The sequence below is a fragment of the Emydura macquarii genome, unplaced genomic scaffold, assembly GCF_026122565.2.
Source record: "Emydura macquarii macquarii isolate MOO-44397 ecotype Brisbane River unplaced genomic scaffold, CSIRO-AGI_Emac_v2 contig_2205, whole genome shotgun sequence".
Classification (NCBI taxonomy): Eukaryota; Metazoa; Chordata; order Testudines; family Chelidae; genus Emydura; species Emydura macquarii.
Genome location: NW_027132342.1, coordinates 6187474 through 6211253, shown reverse-complemented (window position 1 = coordinate 6211253; position 23780 = coordinate 6187474). Strand labels below are relative to the sequence as shown.

The window sequence follows — 23780 nt, the reverse complement described above, 5'->3', positions numbered from 1 at the left end:
ATCAGCAGACTAAACAATTTTTGCCTATGTGTTTGACCTTGTATTTATTCAAGTTGAAGTTCAATCATCATCATGTTACCCATTCTCCCAATGTGTTTAGGTCTACCTGCAGTTACCTCACAATCCTCTGCAGTTTTTACTAACTGAAATAATTTTTCATCAGCAGCAAATTTCAAAAGCTCTCTCAACTTCCTTCTTAAAGATTCCAGAAATATTAAAGAAAACAGATCCCAGTGCCAAAACCCCACCATTAACTTCTCCACTGCTCCATTTCCTATCATTTTTATAACCTGCTCTTCATCCATGACAAGAGTTTCATTTCTTATCCTGTCACCACATGGGATCTTATCAAAGGCTTTTTAAAAATCCCAGTATATTATGTCTCTTGGGTCACCATTATCTATTAACTTTTTCAAAGAAACAGGTTAGACATCTTCTGTGATGGAAACCCATTACAGAAGAGGACTACAGCTATCTGCTCCAGAAGTTGCACTGGTGTGACCTGATCAAGTTATGGTAACATCAGTCCCCACTGATAGTATGTGTGTCACCTATTCTGTCTCAGATAACTCCTGTATCTTCATATTAAAGTTCAATTAATGTATTTAAAGGTGAACTTAAATCTTAAAAAGAACCCGGGACCAACCATACTAGAAAATACTACAGGATGTGCAAACATCAGCAGCTATATCACACAGAGAAAACTACATTTTAATGAAGTTTTTTTTCCCCTGGGGAAAAAAAAGTGCAACCTTTCTCTATGCACTGCAGGGATGCCACTAAACTAAGCTGGCCTAGGTGCACTGTCTTGGTATCATCAATATGCTCTGATCAACTCTGGGACAGGGAGTCAGTTTTTCACTCAGTCAGTGGGTTGCTTAAAACTTAATATTTTTATTTTCTATTCCTCAGAGGGTACCCTGTCTGCAATCTGGAGTACAGCACAAGGAGTGTGCCTCAGTGCACAAGAGGAAGACAAATAGTGGTGGGTCAGGGGAGTGACTATAGGATCTGCTGTAGTCCTTGGTCTTGCCACAGAAAAAGGGCACAAAGGGCTACTTCAGCTAATAGGCTGGAGTGTGGTAGTCTCAGAAGATCAGCTCTGCAACTGCTTGTTCCATGGGGGTAGAACTCCTGCACATTTCTTCCCCCATCATCATCACAGAAGCCCAGCCCCACTTTTTAGGCCAAAGACTTGGCCCATAATACAAAAAGACAATTAGGCCAAAATTTTCAGAAGTGGCCATTGGAAAATTTTCTACCAGGTCTAGGGTCTACAGGTATTACAGAAAAAGCAAAGCATTTTGCCAGTCAAATTAGGTAATAAAATAATTTTTATATCAATGGACTGAGGACATTTAAATAACATTTCTATCAGTATCCACTACTGCTTAATTTTTTTGTATATTATTTCATGTGTGTAGATATAAAAATAAATAAAAATAAAAGTCAGTTTATTCTATTGCATGAAGTATGGCATGTTTTCTAACTGAGCTGTGAGTTGGTTCGTGCTGCAAAACAATGAGTGGGTCGTGATTTGAGCAGTGAAGTCTTTTGCAAGCTCAGAATGGCTTAGCACAGCAGATGGATGGTGATGGAGTGTTTTTATTCATCCCGGAGGAAATATTTCTCAGATTATATCAACGTAGCTGTGGTCCTTCACATTCCTGCTACATCCGCTGAGCATTTCAGAGTATTACCTATATTTTATAAAGTGGTTTTTAAGCTTCTGAATACTTCTGAAAAGAATATTCATCTTTACAAAAATTGCTTGCCAGTTGCCAGTGAGCTAATAGGCATCATTCTTTAAAGTGGGGGTTTGAAGTATTTAGTCCAATGTTTTGCTGAAATAGGAAGCTAGACAAATATTTTATTTATGAATTCACTAAAAATAAACCTTCCTAGGCTTTTAATTCCAGTGGGGGTTCATCTGATAAAGGTTTATGACATTCCTCTGAGGCAAAATGCACAGGGATAGCAAACCAGATTACGAATGGTGCTACATGAAAGAAAAAGTTGAGAGTTTTGTACTTCTATTTGTTCCATTAGCTTTTTCTTCTTCTTTTCTCTTTATGGTATTCTTACTGAGTGAGGAAATAGAATAGACTAATATAATAATCTATAGACTTGATAGATAGATATCAAAGTTGGTCAGAAAAATTCCAAAGAAAACATTTTTTCCACCAGAATTGGCTGATTCATCAAAATCAAAATGTCCCAGGAAGATGATTTGATTTAATCAGAATTCCAACAGAACCAAGGCAGTTTCCATTAACCTGGTTTCCTATTGGCTCGCCTGCCTGTCTCCTCAGGAACTTGGCCTTCCAGACATCCACCTGCACAGCAGCCCACAAAGCAAGTTCTCGGGAGCTGGGAGCCCTGGGCATCCCAATTCCCGAACTCATAGATCCTTGGCAACCCAAGTTTCTAGGGCTTCCATGGTTCCAGGGTTATCAACCAGACAGACTACCCCAGTGGCAGGGCTCCATTCCCTTTAACAGAGAAATTTGAAATTTTTGGTTTTCATTCTGAATTATAATGAAACCAAATTTGAAATATCTAAATTCTCCCCAAAAGGGAACTGCTTTTCTCTGCCCAGCTCTAGTAGATATAGGTTTAAAATCAATAGGGCTATCTTTTTGAAATGTTAAAAAATAGTGATTGTGATTGCTGCAAAGTCTAGTATTTTTTAATACTAGATTTTACTGATGCAAGTGCTGGAGGAACCAACTCAAGGGCATGTTCCTCTTCACATGCTGCGCACAGAGAAGAATTGGTAGGGGAAGTAGAAGTGGGTGGTAACCTGGGCAGCAATGACCGTGAGATGGTCGAGTTCAGGATCCTGACAAAGGAAGAAAGAAGAGCAGCAGAATAAGGACCCTGGACTTCAGAAAAGCAGATTCTGACTCCCTCAGGGAACTGATAGGCAGGATCCCCTGGGAGGATAATCTGAGGGGAAAAGGAGTCCAGGAGAGTTGGCTATATTTTATAGAAACTTTTTTGAGGTTGAAGGAGCAAATCATCCTGATGTACAGAAAGAATAGCAAATATGGCAGGCAACCAGCTTGGCTTAACAGAGAAATCTTTAGTGAGTTTAAACACACAAAAAGGAAGCTTACAAGAAGTGGAAGCTTGAACAGATGGCTTTGGAAGAGTATAAAAATATTGCTCAAGCATAGAAGGGTGAAATCAGGAAGGCCAAAGCACAATTGGAGTTTCTGCTAGCAACGGATGTGAAAGGTAACAAGAAGGGTTTCTACAAGTATGGTAGCAACAAGAAGGTGGTCAGGGAAAGTGTGGGTCCCTTTCTGAATGGGGGAGGCAACCTAGTGACAGATGATGTGGAAAAGGCTGAATTACTCAATGCTTTTTTGCCTTTATCCTCACAGACAAGGTCAGCTTCGAGACTACTGCACTTAGCAGCATAGTAGGAGGAGGTGAGCAGCCCTCAGTGATGAAAGAACAGGTTCGGGGCTATTTAGAAAAGCTGGACATGCACAAGTCCATAGGGCCGGACGCAATGCATCCGATGGTGCTGAGGGAGTTGGATGATGTAATTGCAGAGCCATTATCTTTGAAAACTCGTGGTGATTGGGGAGGTCCCAGATGACTGGAAAAAGGCAAATATAGTGCCCATCATTAAAAAAGAGAAGGAGGAGGATATGGGGAACTACAGACCAGTCAGCCTCACCTCAGTCCCCAGGAATCCATTTTGAAGCACTTGGAAGATAGGAAGGTGATCAGGAACAGTCAGCATGGATTCACCAAGGGAAAGTCATGCCTGACCAACCTGATTGCCTTCTATGATGAGATGACTGGCTCTGTGGATGGGGGGAAAGTGGTGGACATGGTATACCTTGACTTTAGCAAAGCTTTTGATACAATCTCCCACAGTATTCTTGCCAGCAAATTAAAGAAGTATGATTGGATGAATGGACTATAAGGTGGATAGAAAGCTGGCTAGATCATTGCACTCAACAGGTAGTGATCAACTGCTCAATATCTAGTTGGCAGCTGGTATCAAGCAGAGCATCCCAGGGATTGGTCTTAGGGCCAGTTTTGTTCAACATCTTCCTTAATGATCTGGAGGATGGGGTGGATTGCACCTTCAGCAAGTTTGCAGATTACACGAAGCTGGGGGGAGTGGCAGATACCCTGGAGGGTAGGAATAAGATAGAGTGACTTAGACAAATTGGAGACAAATTGGGCCAAAAGAAATCTGATGAGCTTCAACAAGGACAAGTGCAAAGTCCTGCACTTAGGATGAAAGAATCCCATGTATTGCTACAGACTGGGGACTGACTGGCTAAGCAGCAGTTCTGCAGAAAAGGACCTGGGGGTCACAGTGGACAAGAAGCTGGATATGAGTCCAGTGCCCTTGTTGCCAGGAAGGCTAACGGCATATTGGGCTGCATTAGTAGGAGCATTGTCAGCAGATTGCGGGAAGTGATTATTCCCCTCTATTTGGCAGGGGCCAAATATGGTGAGGCCATATCTACAGTATTGTGTCCAGTTTTGGGTCCCCTACTACAAGAAGGATATGGATAATTGGAAAGACTCCAGCGGAGGGCAATGAAAATTATTAGGAGCCTGGGGCTCACGACTTATGAGGAGAGGCTGAGGGAACTGGCCTTATTTAGTCTGCAGAAGAGAAGAGTGAGAAGGGGATTTGATAGCAGCCTTTAACTACCTGATTGGGGGTTCCAAAGAGGATGAAGCAAGGCTGTTCTCCATGGTGGCAGATGACAGAACAAGGAACAATGGTCTCAAATTGCAGTGGAGGAGATCTAGGTTGGATATTAGGAAAAACATTTTCACTGGAAGGGTAGTGAAGCGCTACAATGGGTTACCTAGGGATGTCATAGAACCTCCATCCTCAGAGGTCTTTAAGGCCCAACTTGACAAAGTCCTGGCTAGAATGATTTAGTTGGGGTTGGTCCTGCTTTGAGCAGGGAGTTGGACTAGATGACCTCTTGAGGTCCCTCCAAACCCTAATCTTCTCTGATTCTATGATTGTGAAAGCTGTGAAGATTAGCACATCTTAGAAACAATACAAAATGGCTCACATTCAAGCTGTTCATACCATTATTGACAGAAGCGAGAGTATCTCTAAAACCAAGCTGACCTATCCAGGAATATGTTGGTGTCTTAATTTGAATCCATAGCAACATACAATATCTCTGCACTGAAGAATGACAGAAGTCAATATAATTAACTGACTCTTTAAAAAAATACAATTTTGCTTATTAATCCAATAAAATATCTAACGACCTTAGATTAATGTTACAAATTCCACATGCTTTCATTATTCAATAAGTATTTTTCTTTTTTGCAACTTATTTTCCAGACACAAGTACAATTAATCTTAATAAACAAAGAACAAACTAACACAAAAAAATCAACAAAAGGAGCCTTCTAGGAGTTTTTCAAATCAAATGGTGAGCTGTGTTTTGTATTTTATAATGTAAAAGGTAGAGTCCTAGAAAAGGGAGTTGCCAAGAAGTGAATTAGTAGAAGTCAGCATTAAGCATGAAATCCTGGCCTCACTGAAATCAATGGAAGTTTTGCCAGATTTCTAGAAGTTTTTTAGAGTCAGGATTTCACCATAAGTCTTTATGGGAAAAATGGACAATATCTCATTACATTTACTAATTTCATTCCATTTAAAATACACCCATCCATTCTGGTTACATATACAACATTTATTAATAACAAAACCATAGACAGTATGATGAGGCCAAAGTCCCAAAATGAAAAACCTCTGTGAGACCCCCTAACCAAAACTCTCTCCTCAGCCCAATCCACCTCCTCCATCAGAAAGCAAACAAACAAACAAGGAGAACAGAGAAGTTTTGTAATGTGACCAGCAGGTCATCTTTAAGGCCAGATGCCAATACTATGGATCAACTTTACTCACGTAAATGTCTTTGTCTTAGTGACTTCCATGGGATTACTCATGTACATAAAATTAAGCACATTTAATCATGCTGCTGGATCAGGCTAAACTCAGAAGGTTCATACATCCCTAGCTCAGGGGGATCTACAAATGTATCACTCTATTTGATCAAAAGGGATTCTTAATTCCTTTTGTATCATTTAAAACAGAAAATTTTACTCATCAGTTTAGTAAATTCCTCCATCATATTTCACCATTTCAAAATGAGATCAATTTTTTAAAAAAACTTCTATTTGCCAACGGGACCGTTTTAGCACTTCAGTATAATCATTGCTTAATAAGACCAAAGAAAGATCCCCGAGGTGTCATTTACACTGGATCTCAATTTATCATTATATATTTTTCATAGAGAAAAAAATTGCCAAATTTTCAATGCAGAAATCTAAGTTGCAGCTGCAAAACACAATGCATGGACACTCATGTGTGTTTGTGCTTGTAAGCAGTTAGTTAGGAGCACAAATACCTAACATAAATAAATGAGCTGCAAAAAAACAGGCATTTGCATCACCTGTTCCATTACCTACTTTTGGAAATTGGGCTCCAATTGTTCTTAGTAATAGCCTCTGATGGCTGTAGACTAGTTGGTTAGGGCCCAATCTTGCAGTCTTAAAGACCTTAAGGACAATTTTGCTTTCTTGGGGAATGCAGGATTGAGCCCTTGAAAATAAATAGCCAGAATATCTTTTTTTATAATTAACACCTTGGACCACCTCCTATATTCAGTCAGGCTGATGCAAATCTGAAGTAACTTCAAGTTCAGAATCTGGAAGAATTGAGGAGTTACCCCAGATTTAGACCTACATAACTGGGATCAGAATCTAGCCCATCATATATATTTTTAGGTCTTTTAATTTAAATGCTATGGACCAAACTCAGCCATAACGTAAATAGGTGAAATTCCAGTGATTTCAATGGAACTGCTCCTGCTAACACCAGCTGTGAATCTGGGTCTAAATATTATAGGCCAAAAGCTGCCCTTTTGGAGGATGGGGGAAGGAACACAAAATGCTGAAACCATAAATATTGGAAACTCTCTGCATGCTATATAAACAGGGAGAATTTTACAATTCTTAGTGTTGCCAATTCCTGTGATTTTATCATTAGTCTTGACATATTTGAGGTTGCACTGGCTCCTGGAAACGTGAGAATCTCAGCCTTTATTTATTTAAAGCAAGTTCCTAACCCTCAGGGTTAAATAGAAAAGCTTGAAACTGTGACCTGAGAGCTCCCTGAAGGCTCAAAACTAGTAGGCAAATAAAAGGATGCAAAACATTTATTTTTTTAAAATATCATAATTTTATGTTAATCTTGTGGATCCTGACTCATGATTTTTAAATGTTTGGGGTGGGCAATACCGAGAAGTGGCCATGGGAGGAAGATTTTTGAATGCAAACTGTAGCTAGTCCTCCTGCTGTATATGCAATTTTGGAGAGAAGGGAGGGGCCATAAGGCGCAGGCGGAGGTTTGCAGTGCCTTTGGCTAAAAAAAAGCATGACAGGAAAACATTTATCATTAAGGAGTGAAGTTACAGATTATGCCTTACAACTAGCCTTTCAACCAGCTTTATTGAGCATGTATAGTTTTATTGTCCGGAAAAGAAATAAAGGGTTAAATGAAAAGAACAAGACAGTTACTGACCTGTGGGAAAAGGGAGTAAGTTGCATTGTCAATAGTGACAGAATGTAAAAATTCCCCATCAAACCAGAGGTTCTTTCCCAGGGGAGAGTTCTGTTTTGTCATAGCAAAGAGCTGACCAGGGTCACAACAGTCTTCCAGCAGTTTCCTAATAGTGGCAACAAAGAGAAAGAAAGAAACATATTCATTAGGGCTCAGTTATGAGAATCTCATTGTGATGCTTCCCACCTCCACCCAATTGAGACTCTGTAGGTGTTAAGTCATCCTGCATGCAATTAATTCTACTTCCAAACAGCCCAACAATAGGAGATTTTTACTCTGAACATTGGTACAATAGATATTAAATTTAATGAAATATTTAGAAAACAAGATATTTAAAAATTCTAATGCCAACCCAATGAGTTTGCAGTGATTACTGTATTTGAAGAGGAAGTAACAACTGTGATTTTGTTATGTTCATCACAAGCAGAAGTCACCCTCTTAGTGAAAGCTAGTCCAAAACTTTCCATCGAGTTTTATTTTTTTATAAAAATGATAACAGTTTTCGGCAACTAATTCTAATTAGTAAATATAAAAAGCACAGGTCTCTAGTACCCTTTAAAGAGTCACAGGCATGGAAATTAAAGAAGCAGTTTTTAAAACTGTGATTTAATTACATAAAGGTTAAATACAAAGTTTTATTGTTTATTACCAGAGATAGGCCTATATAAAACCCCACAGCTGAATACTCTCAAACTTGGGAAAGTTGAGATCCAGCTCCTAATGTAGTTTTAATTGGATAGGCCATTCTCCCTTTCCTAAATTGTTGTCTGATTTTGTACTATTAGACAAATGTTGTGTTCCACCCAAGAGGTGGTTGGATTTTTATGAAGGGAAAAAGTTTTCTATACACAGTATTTGGGCCTAATTCTGCAGGTGCCATAAAGAGTAATCCTTATTTATAGGATTGGAGGATTACTCCCATGAGGAAGGCTCTCCAGTATTGGCGCCACAGTTTGCAATAGTGTTATTGGGCACTTTGAATAGAGCTGATGTCACAAAATTGCACATCAGAGCAGGATCTGATGGTGCAGGTTTCTCTGCATTGAAGCAGACAGAGAGAGAGCTCCCCACAATCTCCTGATTGCCACCGAGTTTGATTGCACTCCTGAGTGGGATTTAGGTCAATAGGGATTGCTTTGTGACTAAGAATTCTGGAACTTAGCAAGTTGGACAACTAATACTTAGAACTCTGGATTGACAAAGTTTCAGACACACTGGCTGGGTTTTGATCATTTTATCGTATATAAATATTTAAGTGATTATGATGTTTCTTTTGTTTCCCTTTTCCCCCCAAAAATGATATTGGGGTTCCATGATTCCAAGGATTCCTGATTGTTTGTGAGTGGATAAGAAACACCTGCAAAGATGACCAGAGAAGTTATATTTTAATTTCCGAGAGACAAGAAGTAGAATAGGGGCTTGAGCCATACATTTATTTATTTTAGAAAAGAACCACTAGACAGATTGAAACCAACCCTCACTGCTGCCATTGGCACTTGGATGAAAGGTTATGGGTGAAAGTTCTAATAATTGACATTTATATTGTGCCTGATTAACCTTTTTAACAATTTTTTCTGTCAAAAATGACCTTTATTTAAAAAATGAAAAATTTCACAAAAAATGTTGTCCTTTCTTTATCTCATTTATCTAATATTATCAAAAAAATGTATCAAAACTATGTTAAAATATTTTTATTTACCAAAAATCTGGAGGTTTTTAGTGAATGAAAAATTTCTGGAACTGTTTCAATAATATTTTTGATAAAAATTTCAACCACAGTACTAATAAAAATACTAAAACGGTCCATTTTGAACCTTATAAAATAGAAATAGCTTCAAAATGTTTCACAATTTAAAAATAAAAAGTGATTCTCTGCCCCCTACTTATGATTTATTTCCCAAGTTCTGACTGGGATGTTCATTTACTTGCTTAAATGCTGTTGCTACTAGTGCACTATGTCCCAGGCTACCATAGAGCAGCCCATTGAAGGAAACGGAAGTGATAGGAAGAGCTCCAGGTGGCAGGGAAGAGACAAAGATAGTAAGTAATGATACAGAAAAGATGGACTGAGCACTGGTATTCAGCCACTAACGGAAATATCCAATGAAACTGAAATGCAGAAAGATTAAACTGGTAAAGGAAATGCATTTGCACTCAATGAACAAATACCCTGTGGTATTCATGGCCACCTGATATTAAGACCAACGGTAGGAGTCCAAAATGATTGGAAGTTTATATGGATAATAATAAGAAGAAAGTTTTAGAAGGGATTCAGATAACTCCTGCTTTCCATCATAAGTTAACCTCTAACTAATGAGAGTTAAGAAGAAATTTTCCCTGAGGCAGATTATCCTGTAACTGCAGGGTTTCTTGAAATTTCCTCTGAAGCAGCTTACACTGGCCAGTCTCAGAGCTTGTCTACACTTAAAACACTACAGCAGCACAGCTCCATCACTATAGCACTTCAGTGTAGACACTACGTATGCCAATGGGAGAGATTCTCTCATTAGCATAGGTAACCCACCTCCCCAAGAGCAGGGCCGTATTATCCATTAGGCACAATAGGCACAGTGCCTAGGGCCTACGAAAAAAAAAATCTTATATATAATTTTTTATTTTTATTTAAAAAACTATTTATTAAAATAGCTTAGAATCAAATTAGTTATTTCGGTCGGGGGGCCTACAAAGGCAAGTATGCCTAGGGCCTACGAAGGTCTTAAAACGGCCCTGCCCAAGAGGTGGTAGCTAGATCGGCGGAAGAATTCTTCCATCAACTAGCACTGTCTACGTGGGGACTTAGGCTGGCTTAACTACGCTGCCCAGAGTGTGGATTTTTCACACTGTTGAATGATGTAGTTAAACTGATGTAATTTTCTAGTGTAGACCATGGCTCTGGGAGAAGATACTGAGCTCACTGGACCACTAGTCTGATCCACTATGCCAGTTTCTATGTTCCTAGAACACACCCAGTGATTGGGGCAAAGTTTTCAATCTCTAGCCACTAGAGAGGGGTTTCATGTCCTCCTCATCCTGAAGTCCAAATGAAACCTCCATCACAGGCTGTAATAACTGGAGATTTTAAAACAACCATAAAAGAGATTTGAAATCACTCATTGAATCACATTTTGAAAAACAGCTTAGGGCAGGCATGAATAAAATGAATGAATGAATGAACAGAATGTCATTCCCCACATAAGATAGTCTTATGGTTCAGGAGATCTGAGTCCATTTTTTGCCTCTGCTACAGATTTCCTGTGTGACCATTCAGAAAACATTTTTAAAAATAAAAAAATTGGTTCAGGGTGAGTTTAGGGTAAAGGTTTCTGTGGTCTCATAGTATCTGCACTGGTTTGCTATCCTTAATTAATATATCATGAAAATAACTGTACATACCATAATAATACTTTGCAACACTGTGCCACCTTCCAGGCAAGGCCCTCAAAGTGCTTTACAGGGCATTAAGGAACTTCGCCTCAGCATACCACTGTGGGGTAAGGCTGTATTATCATCTCCATTTTACAGAGAGTGAGCCGCAGCAGGCAGGAATGAAGTGACTTGACTAAGTTTACAGTGTCAAGTTAGTATTAAAATCTAGAACAATGAATTCCCTGTCCTCCTGTGGTTTAACCATTACATTTTTCTTTTATATACTCTGATTACAAAGAGAGGCCTAGAGCTGTGTGAAACTGAAGTATTGGTTTACAGTGAATTTTCTGAACCTTTTGTTTCTGTGTCAGTTTACACTGGTTTGAACCCAAAGCAAAACTCAGGAATTTTAAATGAACCTGAAATCCCAGAGAAAAATTAATGTAAAACTAGACTATTTCACAAGGCTATAAACCAAAACTATAAATCCATTTCATGCACCATGATGATTTGTGGCCATGACTAAGGCCAGGATATGGGTGGGTCTTTTGAGCTCCAACAGGAAAGGATTACAAAACTCTACTTGAACTATGCCACTTAATCATGTCTATCTAATCATTACACAACACAGAAGTGCAGATCTATTGATAGGCTGTCCGACTCTTGTATTGGATCTATTTCCTGGTACATGTAGCACTTAAGAGATCCAATGTTAAATCGTCCAATGTCTCTATGAGAAATTTTTTAGGGACAGGTACTAGAGATGATCCTGAAACAAATCCCCAACTCTGAACACTCACAAATGTTGGTGGTGTTCAGAATCTAACCCTGATTCTGATTTTTTTGCTTTGAGTCCATCTCTAATTAGTTAAGTGTTTTCTTTCTTGAGACTGCTGGAGAATGGACTCACCTCAAAAGGACCCCATGCAAAAGCCTAACCCAATAATGGCATAGGCACAATTAAACAAAATATCTTACACTCCTGACTTTGAGTGCCATAATGTACCACTTCTGTACCACCACCATGCAGCTGTAACCAGAGAATCAGAGGACTGATAGACTTAGTCAATACGACATGAATTTATGGTGAAAGACATATGATTCCCGATAGGCTTATTTTTAGCATTCAAAAGCCAAAAACCAACCCAATTCAATGGTTTATGGATTTGGGGCTGATCTAAATTGAGGATTATAAGGGTTTCAGATACTTTTCTAGGTTTCTATCTCTGGCCCCAACATGAAAGCCCTTCTTTCTCCAATAGGAAGTAAACACTACCACTCAAATTCTTTAGCAAAATGAACTGAACTGATAATTAACCCTACTTTGTCAGCCACCGAGGGCAGAGAAGTTCCAACAATATAGCATAAAACCTCCACTCCTACAGGGTTCATAGACAGTCAATCCAAAAGGGACCATTTTGATTACCTGATCTGACAAGCTGCATAATCCGGGCTTTAGGATTTCTCTGAATTAATTCCTGTTTGAACTAGAGCATATATTTTAGAAAAATCCAATCTTGATTTAAAAAATATGACAATGATGGAGAATTCATCACAAACTTGGTAAATTGTTCTAATGGTTAATTACACTCACTGTTAAAAAATTGAATCTCAGTTCTAGATTGAATTTGTCCAGCTCTAGCTTCCAGCCATTAGCCTCTCTCTACTAGATTGAAGAGCACATTATCAAATTTTTGTTCCCCATGTAGACTATGACCAAGTCACTCCTTAACATTCACTTTGACAAACGAAAAAGGTTGAGCTCCTAGAATCTATAAGAATCTATCACATGTTTTCCAATTCCTTAATCATTTTTATGCTCTTCTCTAAGCCCTCTCCAATTTATAAACATCCTTCTTGAATTGTTGACAGTGGAAATATTCTTCAATAGTGGTTGCATCAGTGCCAAATAGACTCTACGTCTTCTCAACATTCGCCTGTTTATACAGGCGAGGATCTCATTAGTCCTTTTGGCCACAGTGTTGCACTGGGAGTCATGTGCAGCTGATTATCCACCATGATTCCCCAAGTCTTTTTCAGCGTCACTGCTTCCCAGGATAGAATCACCAGCCCTGTAAGTGTGGCTTTACATGTTTCCGTATTGAACACACATTGTTTGCTCACACCCAGTTTAAAGAGCAATCTGGATGGCTTGATATCAGTGACTGGTCATCTTCATTATTTACCACTCTCCCAATCTTTGGGTCATCTGCAAACTCTATCAGAGATATCTTTTGTTTTCTTGAGGTCGTTGATAAAGATGCTAATAGTATAGAGTTATGAACCAATCCTGTGGAACCCCACCAGAAACAAACATACTGCTTAGTGATGATTCCTCCTTTACAATTACATTTTGAGACCTAGCAGTTACCCAGTTTTTAATCTTTTTAACATATATGTTAAATTTGTTTCATTCTAGTTTCTTAATCATGATCTTGTGTGGTACCAATTCTAATGTTTTACAGAAGTCTAAGTATATTACAACACTATTACCTTTATCAATTCAATTTGTAATCTCTTAAAAAATATGAAGTTAATTTGACAGGATCTATTTTCCATAAATCCATGTTGATTGGCATTGATTCCCAATCACTGCCCCTTTCTTAAAATCAAGATTGGATGTTTTTCTGAAATATGTGCTCTAGTTCAAAACAGGAGTTAATTCAGGTAAATCCTAGGGCCAGTGTCCTATCAAGTTTCCTATCAGCCATTCCATTATTTTGCCCAGGATCAATGTCAGACCTATAATTACCTTGGTCATCCCATTTACCCCTTTTAAATATTGCATGACATCACCTTTCTTCCAGTCCTCTGGAACTTCAATGTTAAAATCCACATTTATGGTCCAGAGTATTCCTTGGCCAACTCTTTTAAGACTCTTTGATTCAGATCAGCTGATTTTAATATATCTAAATTTAGTAGCTGCTGTTTAACAACCTTCTGAGTTATTATTGAAAAGGAAAGAATATCAATGCATGATATGACTACATCCTCTGGCTTTTTCCCAAATATGCAAAAATATTTATTCAATACTTCTACCTTTTTCACATTATTATTGACAGTTCTGCCATTTTCATCTACTAGTGAACAAATACCATTGTTAGGACCCTTTTTATTGCTAATATACTTTGACAACTCCTTTTTATTATGCTATTTTATTCCAGTTAGTCTTTTTCCTCAAGATCAGGTAACTACACTGTTCTCAGGTTTTCAGAAACTGCCCCTTGCAAAACTACGCCTTCTGATTTATACAGCATATGCATTAAAAAGTTCATTTTGATATCAGTTACATCTCAGGGTACCTTGTTTCTACAAAGAGCAATTCAGGGTGTTCCCTTGAATTTTAAAGCTCTTAGTACTTTGGTGTTTTCCTGAGATGCTTGAAGAAAAACAACTTTAAACTCTTGTGCTTGACTATTTGTGCTGGAAATGTTTCTTATTTTATATTACATAGGGATGTAAAAGCTTAAACATTTAAATGGTAATCAACTGTTAAAAATTGTACAGGTACAGCTGAGGCCAGAATTTGCCATGCAGTATCTACTTTATTACCTTTAAAGATGCACAAGCCACAAATAACCCAGCTTGTGTCTCTGATCCTATGCTAAGTTTGCAGAGCAGGCAATCAGTAATCTTCCTTTCCCACCGACCCTTTTAGTTGTGAACTGAGCAAATTAGATATGGAAGCCACTGAGAGAATAAATACGGAACCCCATAGTGTAATTGTTAGAGTCATTTTCAGAACAGTACCACACTATAATAGACTTTGATTTTGGTGTATTTTATTCCTACAAGTTTGTTTTAAATTGTTGTATACAAAGCGTGCTTATGAGCTTTTGAAATACGAATTAAAATGCATGAATTCTAATATGATTCGGTATTATGCTAGATAAAGCTTTTCTAAAATTGTTATGTCAGACACATGAAGGGCCAGATACTTCCTTAGAAGAAAAACATCACAGTAATTTATAGAAATAGGTCAAGATCCCTATGGTAGCATTATTTTAAGCCTTGATCTTGCAATGAAATTCACTAGAATGGATCGATACAGGCTAGGTGGAGTTCCACTGAAGTCAATGGGACTTTATGAAGATTCAGGGTTATATGCTAATAGAGCCTCATAAAGGATCCATACCTTAATTTGTAGTGGTTGGGGCTAAGATGCACACCAGATAGAGTGAAAAGTTCCATAGGGGTGGCCGTGTTAGTCTGTATACAGCAAAAACAACGAGAGTCCTGTAGCACTTTAAAGACTAACAAATTTAATTTCTGCAGGCATAAGCTTTCGTGGGCTGCAACCCACTTTGTCAGATACAAGAAACAGAAATCAGTTAGGGGGTATACATATACATCCAAGGGTAAGGAACAACAATGGGGAGGGCAGGTGTTAGCAAAGTCCATTCAGTTAGAGTAGATGAGGCCTATTCACAACCATTTATTAGAAGGTGAGAATGTGTGAACCGTGACAATTACGTCTTGTAATGAGAGAACCATTCCAAGTCCCTATTCAGACCCAGTTTGATTGTGTCAAGTTTGCAAATGAGTTCCAGCTCTGCAGTTTCTCACTGAAGTCTGTTTTTGAAGTTTTTTTGTAGAAGTATGGAAACTTTCAAGTCAGCTACAGAGTGTCCTGGGAGACTGAAGTGCTTTCCGACTGGTTTATGGATGTTACCATTTTTTATGTCTGATTTGTGTCCATTTATTCTTTTGCGTAGTGACAGTCCGGTTTGGCCAATGTACATGGTAGAGGACCATTGCTGGCACATGATGGCATATATTACATTAGTAGATGTGCACGTGAATGAGATCCTGATGGTGTGACTGATGTGATTAGGACCTTTGATGGTGTCACTAGAGTCGATGTGCGGGCAGAGTTGGCAACGGGGTTTGTTGCAGAGATAGGTTCCTGGGTTAGTGTTCTTGTTGTATGGTGTACGGTTGCTGGTGAGTACTTGCTTCAGGTTGGGGGCTGTCTGTAAGCAAGGATAGACCTGCCTCCCTCGGCTTCAGCGAGTGAGGGATCATCTGCTGGATAGGTTGAGATCCTTAATGATGTGTTGGAGAGATTTTAGCTGGGGGCTGTAGGTGATGGCCAGTGGTGTGCTGTTGTTTTCTTTGTTGGGTCTGTCCTGTAGTAAGTGACTTCTGGGTACCCGTCTGGCTCTGTCAATTTGTTTCTTCACCTCTTCAGGTGGGTATTGTAGTTTTAAGAATGTTTTATGGAGATCCCGTAGGTGTTTGTCTCTGTCTGAGGGATCAGAGCAAATCCGGTTGTATCTTAGGGCTTGGCTGTAGACAATGGATCGTAAATGTGTCCAGGGTGGAAGCTGGAGGCATGAAGATATGTATTGTGGTCAGTTGGTTTTTGGTATAGGGTGGTATTAATGTGACCATCCTTTATTTGTATTGTACTGTCCAGGAAGTGGATTTCTTGTGTGAATTGGTCCAGGCTGAGGTTGGTGGTGGGGTGGAAATTATTGAAATCCCAGTGGAATTCTTTGAGGGACTCTTTCCCGTGGGTCCAGATGATGAAAATGTCATCAGTGTAGCGTAGGTAAAGGAGAGGTGCTTGGGGACAAGTTTTGAGGAAGCGGTGTTTTAGGTCAGCCATTAAAATGTTGGTATACTGTGGGGCCATGCGGGTAGAGTAAGAAATCAGTTTCTCTCTGCTCTAAAGAAGAAATAGGGCTTCACCAGATATTTCCATAGTTCAAATAAAAGGCCTCTGTAGGCATCCTACAGCATATCACTGCTGACCCTAAGAGCTCTCAGGCTCTGATACAGTCAACTAAAGTCAACAGGAGTCTTTCCGCTGTCTTCAGTTGGTTTTAGATCAAGGCCTCTGAAGAGAACATGGACTGGCCAATAGTAGGTGGTTTTGTACACTGCACCACTAACACAGACTTTAGCACCTTGAAATCTGTGAAAACTCAGGCCGTACACCACATGTGCACATCATACATGATCCTGCTGGGTTGAACTAACTCCTTTCATTGTTTCTATTGAGGCAGAGATATGAGGTAGCTAGGTGGTCATATGTTGCTATGTGCAGTGTAGATAAGAAAACGTTAAATTATCAAGTGAACAGTCTATAAAAACCATATGTTTTCATGGGCATAGACAGCTGGGTGCTTGGAACAGCTTTATCCACCCACACCCACCCTGCCAAAATGCATTAATAAAGGAAACAGTGAGTCTGTACAAAAGCTTATTTATTATCTCACTGTACTGAAAGTGGGAAAATTTAGTCATGGTAAAAAACTACAGACTAAAGCATTACTTTGTAAAATATGAGTAAAAGGAATGACTGAAATTCTTCCAAACAATGATCTCCATTTTGGGTTTCTTAAAATAAATTATTCTGCAGCATCAGTAAGCCATGAATCATCGGTCATGTCCTAGTGTACGTGTAAAATCATAACCAGCTGAGCTGTGGTTGTCCCATTTTGGATTGAAATCATATTTTAATACCATCTAGAGCACTAAAACTACGCTCACTTGCAGCATTGGTTGCTGATACCACTAAAAGCATCTGAATCAACTTAACCACTTCAGAAGACAGTTGATGTATGCTATAGCTGAGCAAACAGAGATATTTCTGACTGGACTTCAGTGATCTTTCTTTAAACTGACAGTTGGCTGCAATAGATGAAGTGAGTATTCAGTCAATTATGGTTGAAGTTGTAAACATACACCTGAAGCATGTTTTGAACTTGCACTTCTGTTATGTTTGGGTTATGAACGTTTCAAGATTTTGAAAAAACTTTGTTGTCTCTCTAGTCAAATCTCAATTGAATACTGGATACTGTAAAACTAATGACTTCAAAGGAGATGTACATATAAAATGCCTTTGCTGATTTTGGGTAGCTGGTCCCTATTGGCATTTTCCTGGGAACCTTTTTCTTTGGAAGCTCTGGCTTTCCAACTCTCTCCAACTTTAAATTTTTGTGGTGGATTTGCTCCCAGAATAAGTTGTAGCTTTCATCTGATTAGAGGGACTGAAATGAATTACAAATGAATTTCCTAACAGATTGGCCATATGTTGCTGAAATATCTGACCCTTTCAGAGTTTGGGACAGGTTGTCTACTATGTTTAGGACTTCTTGACCTAATTCAATGGCAAAAGAGGAAGTCAGACTTTTCCATTTGATCTGCAGTGCCACCAATTTGAACTCTCATTTCAGGATCTTTCGTTGCATCCTTCACAGCCTTCTAAGTAGCCCACAGTACATGGTAGTTCTCAGAAACTGAAGCCAATGCTTCTACATAGAGAATCCATCTTGTTGGACAGAAAACAGATACTTAGCACTTCATATTTTGTGTCCTGAAATACAGCATCTCATCTGGGTGATTTTTCAGTTAATTTTGTGATTTCCTAAACAGTTTCAAGAGTATCTCTTGAAGAGTGTTATTTTTAATAGTGTCCTGCATGGCACACCAAACTCAGAGCATGCCCGTAGCAATGAATATATGTAGCTCATGGTTCCTCCTGCTGCAGTCTGGTTGCTACACCTGATACCAAGCCTGCTATATGAGTGACATCATCATAGCATTGTACACAACAGTTGTTGATCCTCACATTTAGACGCAATCATATCTTGCATTACTGATATGATTACCTTTGCTGACGTATAAGCTATATTATACAGAACAGCAAACTCTTCATTAACATCCACTTATCACAGACATAAAATCACTTGCTCTTTGTTAGAGTCTGTTGTTTCATCTACCATAACAGCATAGCAAAGCACTTTCCAGAAATTGTCGTAGATCTCGCTCTCACAATTTTAAGAGTCATGATTTCCATGATCTCATTTTGAATAAGTGTACTTGTGAATTTGCCTTGATTCTTTTTCAGATGCTTTGAAATATCAGGATTGTATTCTTCCATCAAACAAAGCAGTTGAATAAAGTCACGGTCAGCCACTCCAATTACGGGCATAATTTGTGCTTGTTCAGTATGACGGCATTGTAGTGCAAGTCCTTGTCTGGCAAGATAATTTATACTGCTTAGTATTTCCTTTAGGATCTTCCTGCTTTCTTCTGAAAGTACTCGGAATGTCATTCACATTCTTTGTGGTCTTTTGAAGAGTATCAACTGCTTCATGGTGATACAAGAGAGTTTGATGCCTCTCAAAGTTGTCTCAAGCCTTTTTCCAATTAGATAATCCAGACTGTGTGAAGGGTCATCGTGTAATTAGTCAAAAGTAGCCTGTACCAAAAGCTGTACAACAGTAGAAACTAAGTATGTGTCTAGCTCTCACTAGCCTCAGAATAATGGAGTCGTTGAATCATCATACCAGGATGGGCTGCAAGAATAGCCTTGTTTTCCAAACACAGAGAAAGGCTCAAGTCCTGGTTGATGAGGTGTCTCAGAAATGCTAACAGTATCAGGCAACTGGCATTTGATTCCAGTATCAGGCAACTGGCAGGCAATGGTGGAGACAGCTCAGTACTACAACCGGCAGAAGTTGATCCACCTCTTGTTGGAAGTTTAGTTTCCGCCTTTTATTGGCCCTGTTTTAACTGATCTTATTTTTGAATACAGAATTTATTTTTCTACTTCATTCAGTCATTACTTGCTTAGTAAGAACGTGTAAGATTGCTGTATTAAAACCACATGCCCTTTCCCACTCTTTGGCAAATTCAAAAAACATTTAGCTGACCTTTCGGTTTTATATAATCACTGTGTTCTTTGCAGAATGATCTATAATGTAGCAGAATGAAGAAAGGTAACAACAGCCTACACCTGAGGAGAGGGTTACTCACCTTGTGCAATTACTGAAGTTCTTTGAGATGTGTGTCCCTGTGGGTGCTCCACTCCAGGTGTTGGCATGTCCTTGCATCCTCGATTGGAGATTTTGCCAGTGTGCCCATCCAGGTCGCACATGCACCATCATTGGTGCCCTTTTCGGCACATGTGACCCAGGCCCCTGTTCCTTCTTTACCGTAGAGCTATGATGTTTGACTCTGAAGTAGAGGGGAGGAGGGTGAGTAGTGGAGCATGCACAGGGACACACATCTCAAAGAACCTCAGTTACTGCACAAGGTGAGTAACCCTCTCTTCTTCTTCAAGTAGTGTCCCTGTGAGTGCCCCACTCCAGGTGATTCTCAAGCAGTGCCCTCAGTTGGAGGAGGGAACTTTGGAGTTGTTAGGTTGAATGGAAGAGAGAACTGATAGTCCAATTGCTGCATCATGTCTTGATGCCTGATCGATGGTGTAGTGTTTTATGAAACACTAGTGGGTCGAGGCCCAGGTAGCTGCTTTGCATATTTCAGTAATTGAAACGTTATACAAGAAGGCTGTGGATGTAGCAATTGATTTGATTGAATGTGTCCTGACCCTTTGTGGTGGTGATATCCCTGACTGTGTGTAGCATGTGTAGATGCAACTGGAAATCCACTTTCAAAGTCTTTGGGTGTATATGGCATTGCCTTTGGAACATTCTGTAATTGATACGAAAAGTTTGGGAGATTTTCTGAAAGATTTTGTTCTTTCTAGGTAAAACGCAATGGTTCATCTGATGTCCAACGTATGGAGGGCTACATCTTGTGCATTAATGTGTGGTTACGGGTAAAATGTAGGTAAATGAATGTTTTGGTTAAGGTAGAATGTTGATGTTACTTTGGGGAGGAATTTAGGATGAAGTCATAGCGTCATCTTAACTTTGTGAAATACTGTATACAATGTGTGAGCCATAAGCGCCCCGAGCTCACTCACGTGGCATGCTGATGTGATTGCCACTAGAAATGCTACATTCATGGACATGTGCATTAATGAACAAGTCACTAAAGGCTTGAATGGTGTCTTGATGATGGTCCTAAGGACTAAGTTGAGGTTCCAAGGTATTATGGGAGGACAGATAGGACATAACTCCAGTAGATTTATGTGCAATTTTGTTTCCTGTGGTAACCATTTCCCTTGAATGGTATGTTCTTGCAGGTGCACTCCCCATCCAATTAGTGATGCATCTGTCGTGATCATGATTGAGTGTTTCACTTATGAATCGAGTTCCTGTATGAAGGTTGTTGGGCTGTGTCCACCATTTTAATGATTGTTTGATCTTTTTTGGCATTGCCACCATTTTGTATAGAGATTGTCTGTGAGGTTTGTAAACTGTCGTGAGCCACATTTGAAGTGGTTGCATGTGCAATCGTGCATTTTGCCCTACAAAATTGTGCATTTTACCTATGGTGGCTGCCATATGACCCAACATTTGAAGGCTTGTGTGTATGTTCAGAGTTGGGCAGTTTTGTATTATAGATTCCAGATTCACAATGGTCTGAAATCTGGTCTTTGGTAAGAACGCCCTGGCAATGAGGGAATCCAGGTGAGTGCCTATAAACTCCAGTTGTTGCACAGGCTGTAGGGTGGATATTTTGTCATAAGACCTAGTGTGTGAAATAATATCCTTGTAGTGTGAAATGCATGGACAGCTTCCATGTAGGTGTGTGCTCTTATTAGACAATCGTCGAGACAGGGGAATATGCTGGTCCCTAGTCTGCATAGGTAAGCTGCTACAACAGCAAGTACCTTGGAGAAGACTCTTGGAGCAGTGCAAAGGCCGAAGGTTAGCACCGTATATTAATAGTGGTTGTTGAGCAGTGTGAATCTTAGGAATTTTTCTGTGGGCCAGATGAATAGTAATGTGGAAGTATGCATCCTGAAGGTCGAGGACTGTGAACCAGTCACCCTGTTCCAGCACCAGCAACATGGTAGCCAGAATAACCATCCTGAATTTTTCTATCTTTATAAATTTGTTCAGTTTTCTTAAGTCTAAAATGGGTCTTCAACCTCCAGTCTTCTTTTGGGTGAGAAAGTAATGAGGATAAAAGCCTTTTCCTCTGTGTTGGGAGGGAACATGCTCTATGGCACCTATTTGTAGTAAATGATTGACCTCCTGTTGTAATAGCTGTTCGTGAGATGGGTCCCTGAAGAAGGACGGGGAAGGGGTCTGTGTTGTAGGTATGGAGGTAAAGGGGTAGTGTATCCGGATTGGATAATTTCTAGTACCCATTTGTCTGATGTTATGTTCGCACAGTGTTGATTAAAGGGCCATAGTCGATGTTTGAACAAGATGGACTCTGGCTGTGGAAGGCAGGGGAGGTTGTAAAGACCCTCAACCAAGTCCTCAAAATTGTTGCTTTGGAGGGGAAGCCTGACTGGTTAGTCTGTCATCGTTGCTGTAGCCTTTGGAAGGAGCGTGATTGTTCAGACCGTCTGTTTTGTGAGTAATGTTGGTATCTGGAACTATATGGCTGATACCTGAAGTGTCTTCTTCTTATTCCAGGTGTGTAGATTCCAAGGGTGCAAAGTGTAGCCCCAGAATCTTTCATGCATGACTTCATCCATTTTTCTGCAAAGAGCTTCGCTTTGTCAAAGGGAAGTTCCTCAATTGTTGCCTGCAGTTGTTTAGGCAAGTCTGCAGAGTGAAGCCATGATGCCCTACTCATGACGACAGCATTTGCCACAGTTCTAGCTGCAGCGTGAGCCACATCAAGGGAAGCCTGCAACACTGTTCTTGCAACCAATTGCCTTTCTTTGATCAATGATTGAAATTTCTGTTTTCAATCGTCCGGGACAAATTCAATAAATTCTGATATCTTTGAATACATTTCATGATCCTAAATCTGATGATAATGTGGCGTAGTTTGCTACTCTAAACTGGAGAGTAGCTGATGTGTTGACTTTTCTTTGTCGTGCGGTGTTAACTTATGATGTTGCTGCTTGTTCCTCTGGTTAGCAGCTCTATAACTAGGGAGTTAGGAGCTGGATGGGTGAAGAGGAACTCAGTATCTTTGGCAGGGATATAATACTTTTTGTCAGCCCTTTTGCACATGGGGGGAGTGGTGGCGGGCATCTGCCAGATGTTAATTGCTGGTTCCATAAGGGCATCATCCATCAGAAGGGTGATTTTGGTAGGAGCTGAGGTCTGCAACATTTTAAGCAATTTGTGTTGTGACTCTGCCGCTACCTGGACTGGGATCTCCAAACTGTCCTCCACCATCTTAAACAGCTCCTGGAACTGCTTAAAATCATCTGCAGTCATCGGGGGGGAACTATGGTCTCATTGGATGAGGAGGATGAATTGTATGTGGTTGGAGGTATTTCTTGCTCCGCACTCACAGCCTGTTCATCAGCAGGACCAGTTGTTTTGGGTCCTGTTTGAGTAGGTCCAATAGGTGACCTTTCTCTGCATCTATAGGAGGTTGATGGTCTACTGTGCCATGGTGAGTAAGTAGACCAAGTGTCCCAGACAGACCCGTGCATACAATATGGTGGAGCAAACCATGGAAGTCCAAATCCTGGATATGTTGGTTGTCCGGGATGTGGTTGATGTCTGGATGGGCAGCCTCTAGATGATGATTATTGGGGAGAAAAGGTAGCCTGTTGACCATCATACTCCTCATCACTGGAGAAGGAAATGTGAGAAATGGGCTGCTCATGAGTGAAGTGCACTGGAGAGGCGTCAGTCCCGTAGAGAGCTGATAGCGGGGAAGACGTTACAAATTCCTCCTCACTTTTCATGATGTTTGCTCTTTAGAGCATGTTTTGGCAGAGCCAGAGTTGTCGGCTCCATCATCAATGATGGTGCCAAAGTGTGCTCCATAGCATTTTCCGGTGCAGGTATATCCATCGGCGCCATGGATGTCTTCGGTGCCGTCAGGTCCTTGGGCGATATTGGTGCCATCGGCACCGCAGGTTTCGCTGATGCCAATGTAGTCTGGTCGGCGTCTGTCGGTACCATGCCACTTATCGGCGCCGAGGTCCAAGTGCGGA

General features: G+C 39.9%; 1 protein-coding gene across 2 annotated transcripts in view; it reads right to left on the bottom strand.

The window, feature by feature from the left end:
* Nucleotides 1-23780, bottom strand: part of ST8SIA1 (ST8 alpha-N-acetyl-neuraminide alpha-2,8-sialyltransferase 1) — a 172331-nt gene that overhangs the window by 67487 nt on the left and 81064 nt on the right. For both annotated transcript variants that reach the window (XM_067559234.1, XM_067559233.1), the window contains exon 2: nucleotides 7595-7739. In XM_067559234.1, coding sequence (XP_067415335.1) covers nucleotides 7595-7739 — 145 coding nt within the window. The remainder of the gene's footprint in view (nucleotides 1-7594; nucleotides 7740-23780) is intronic.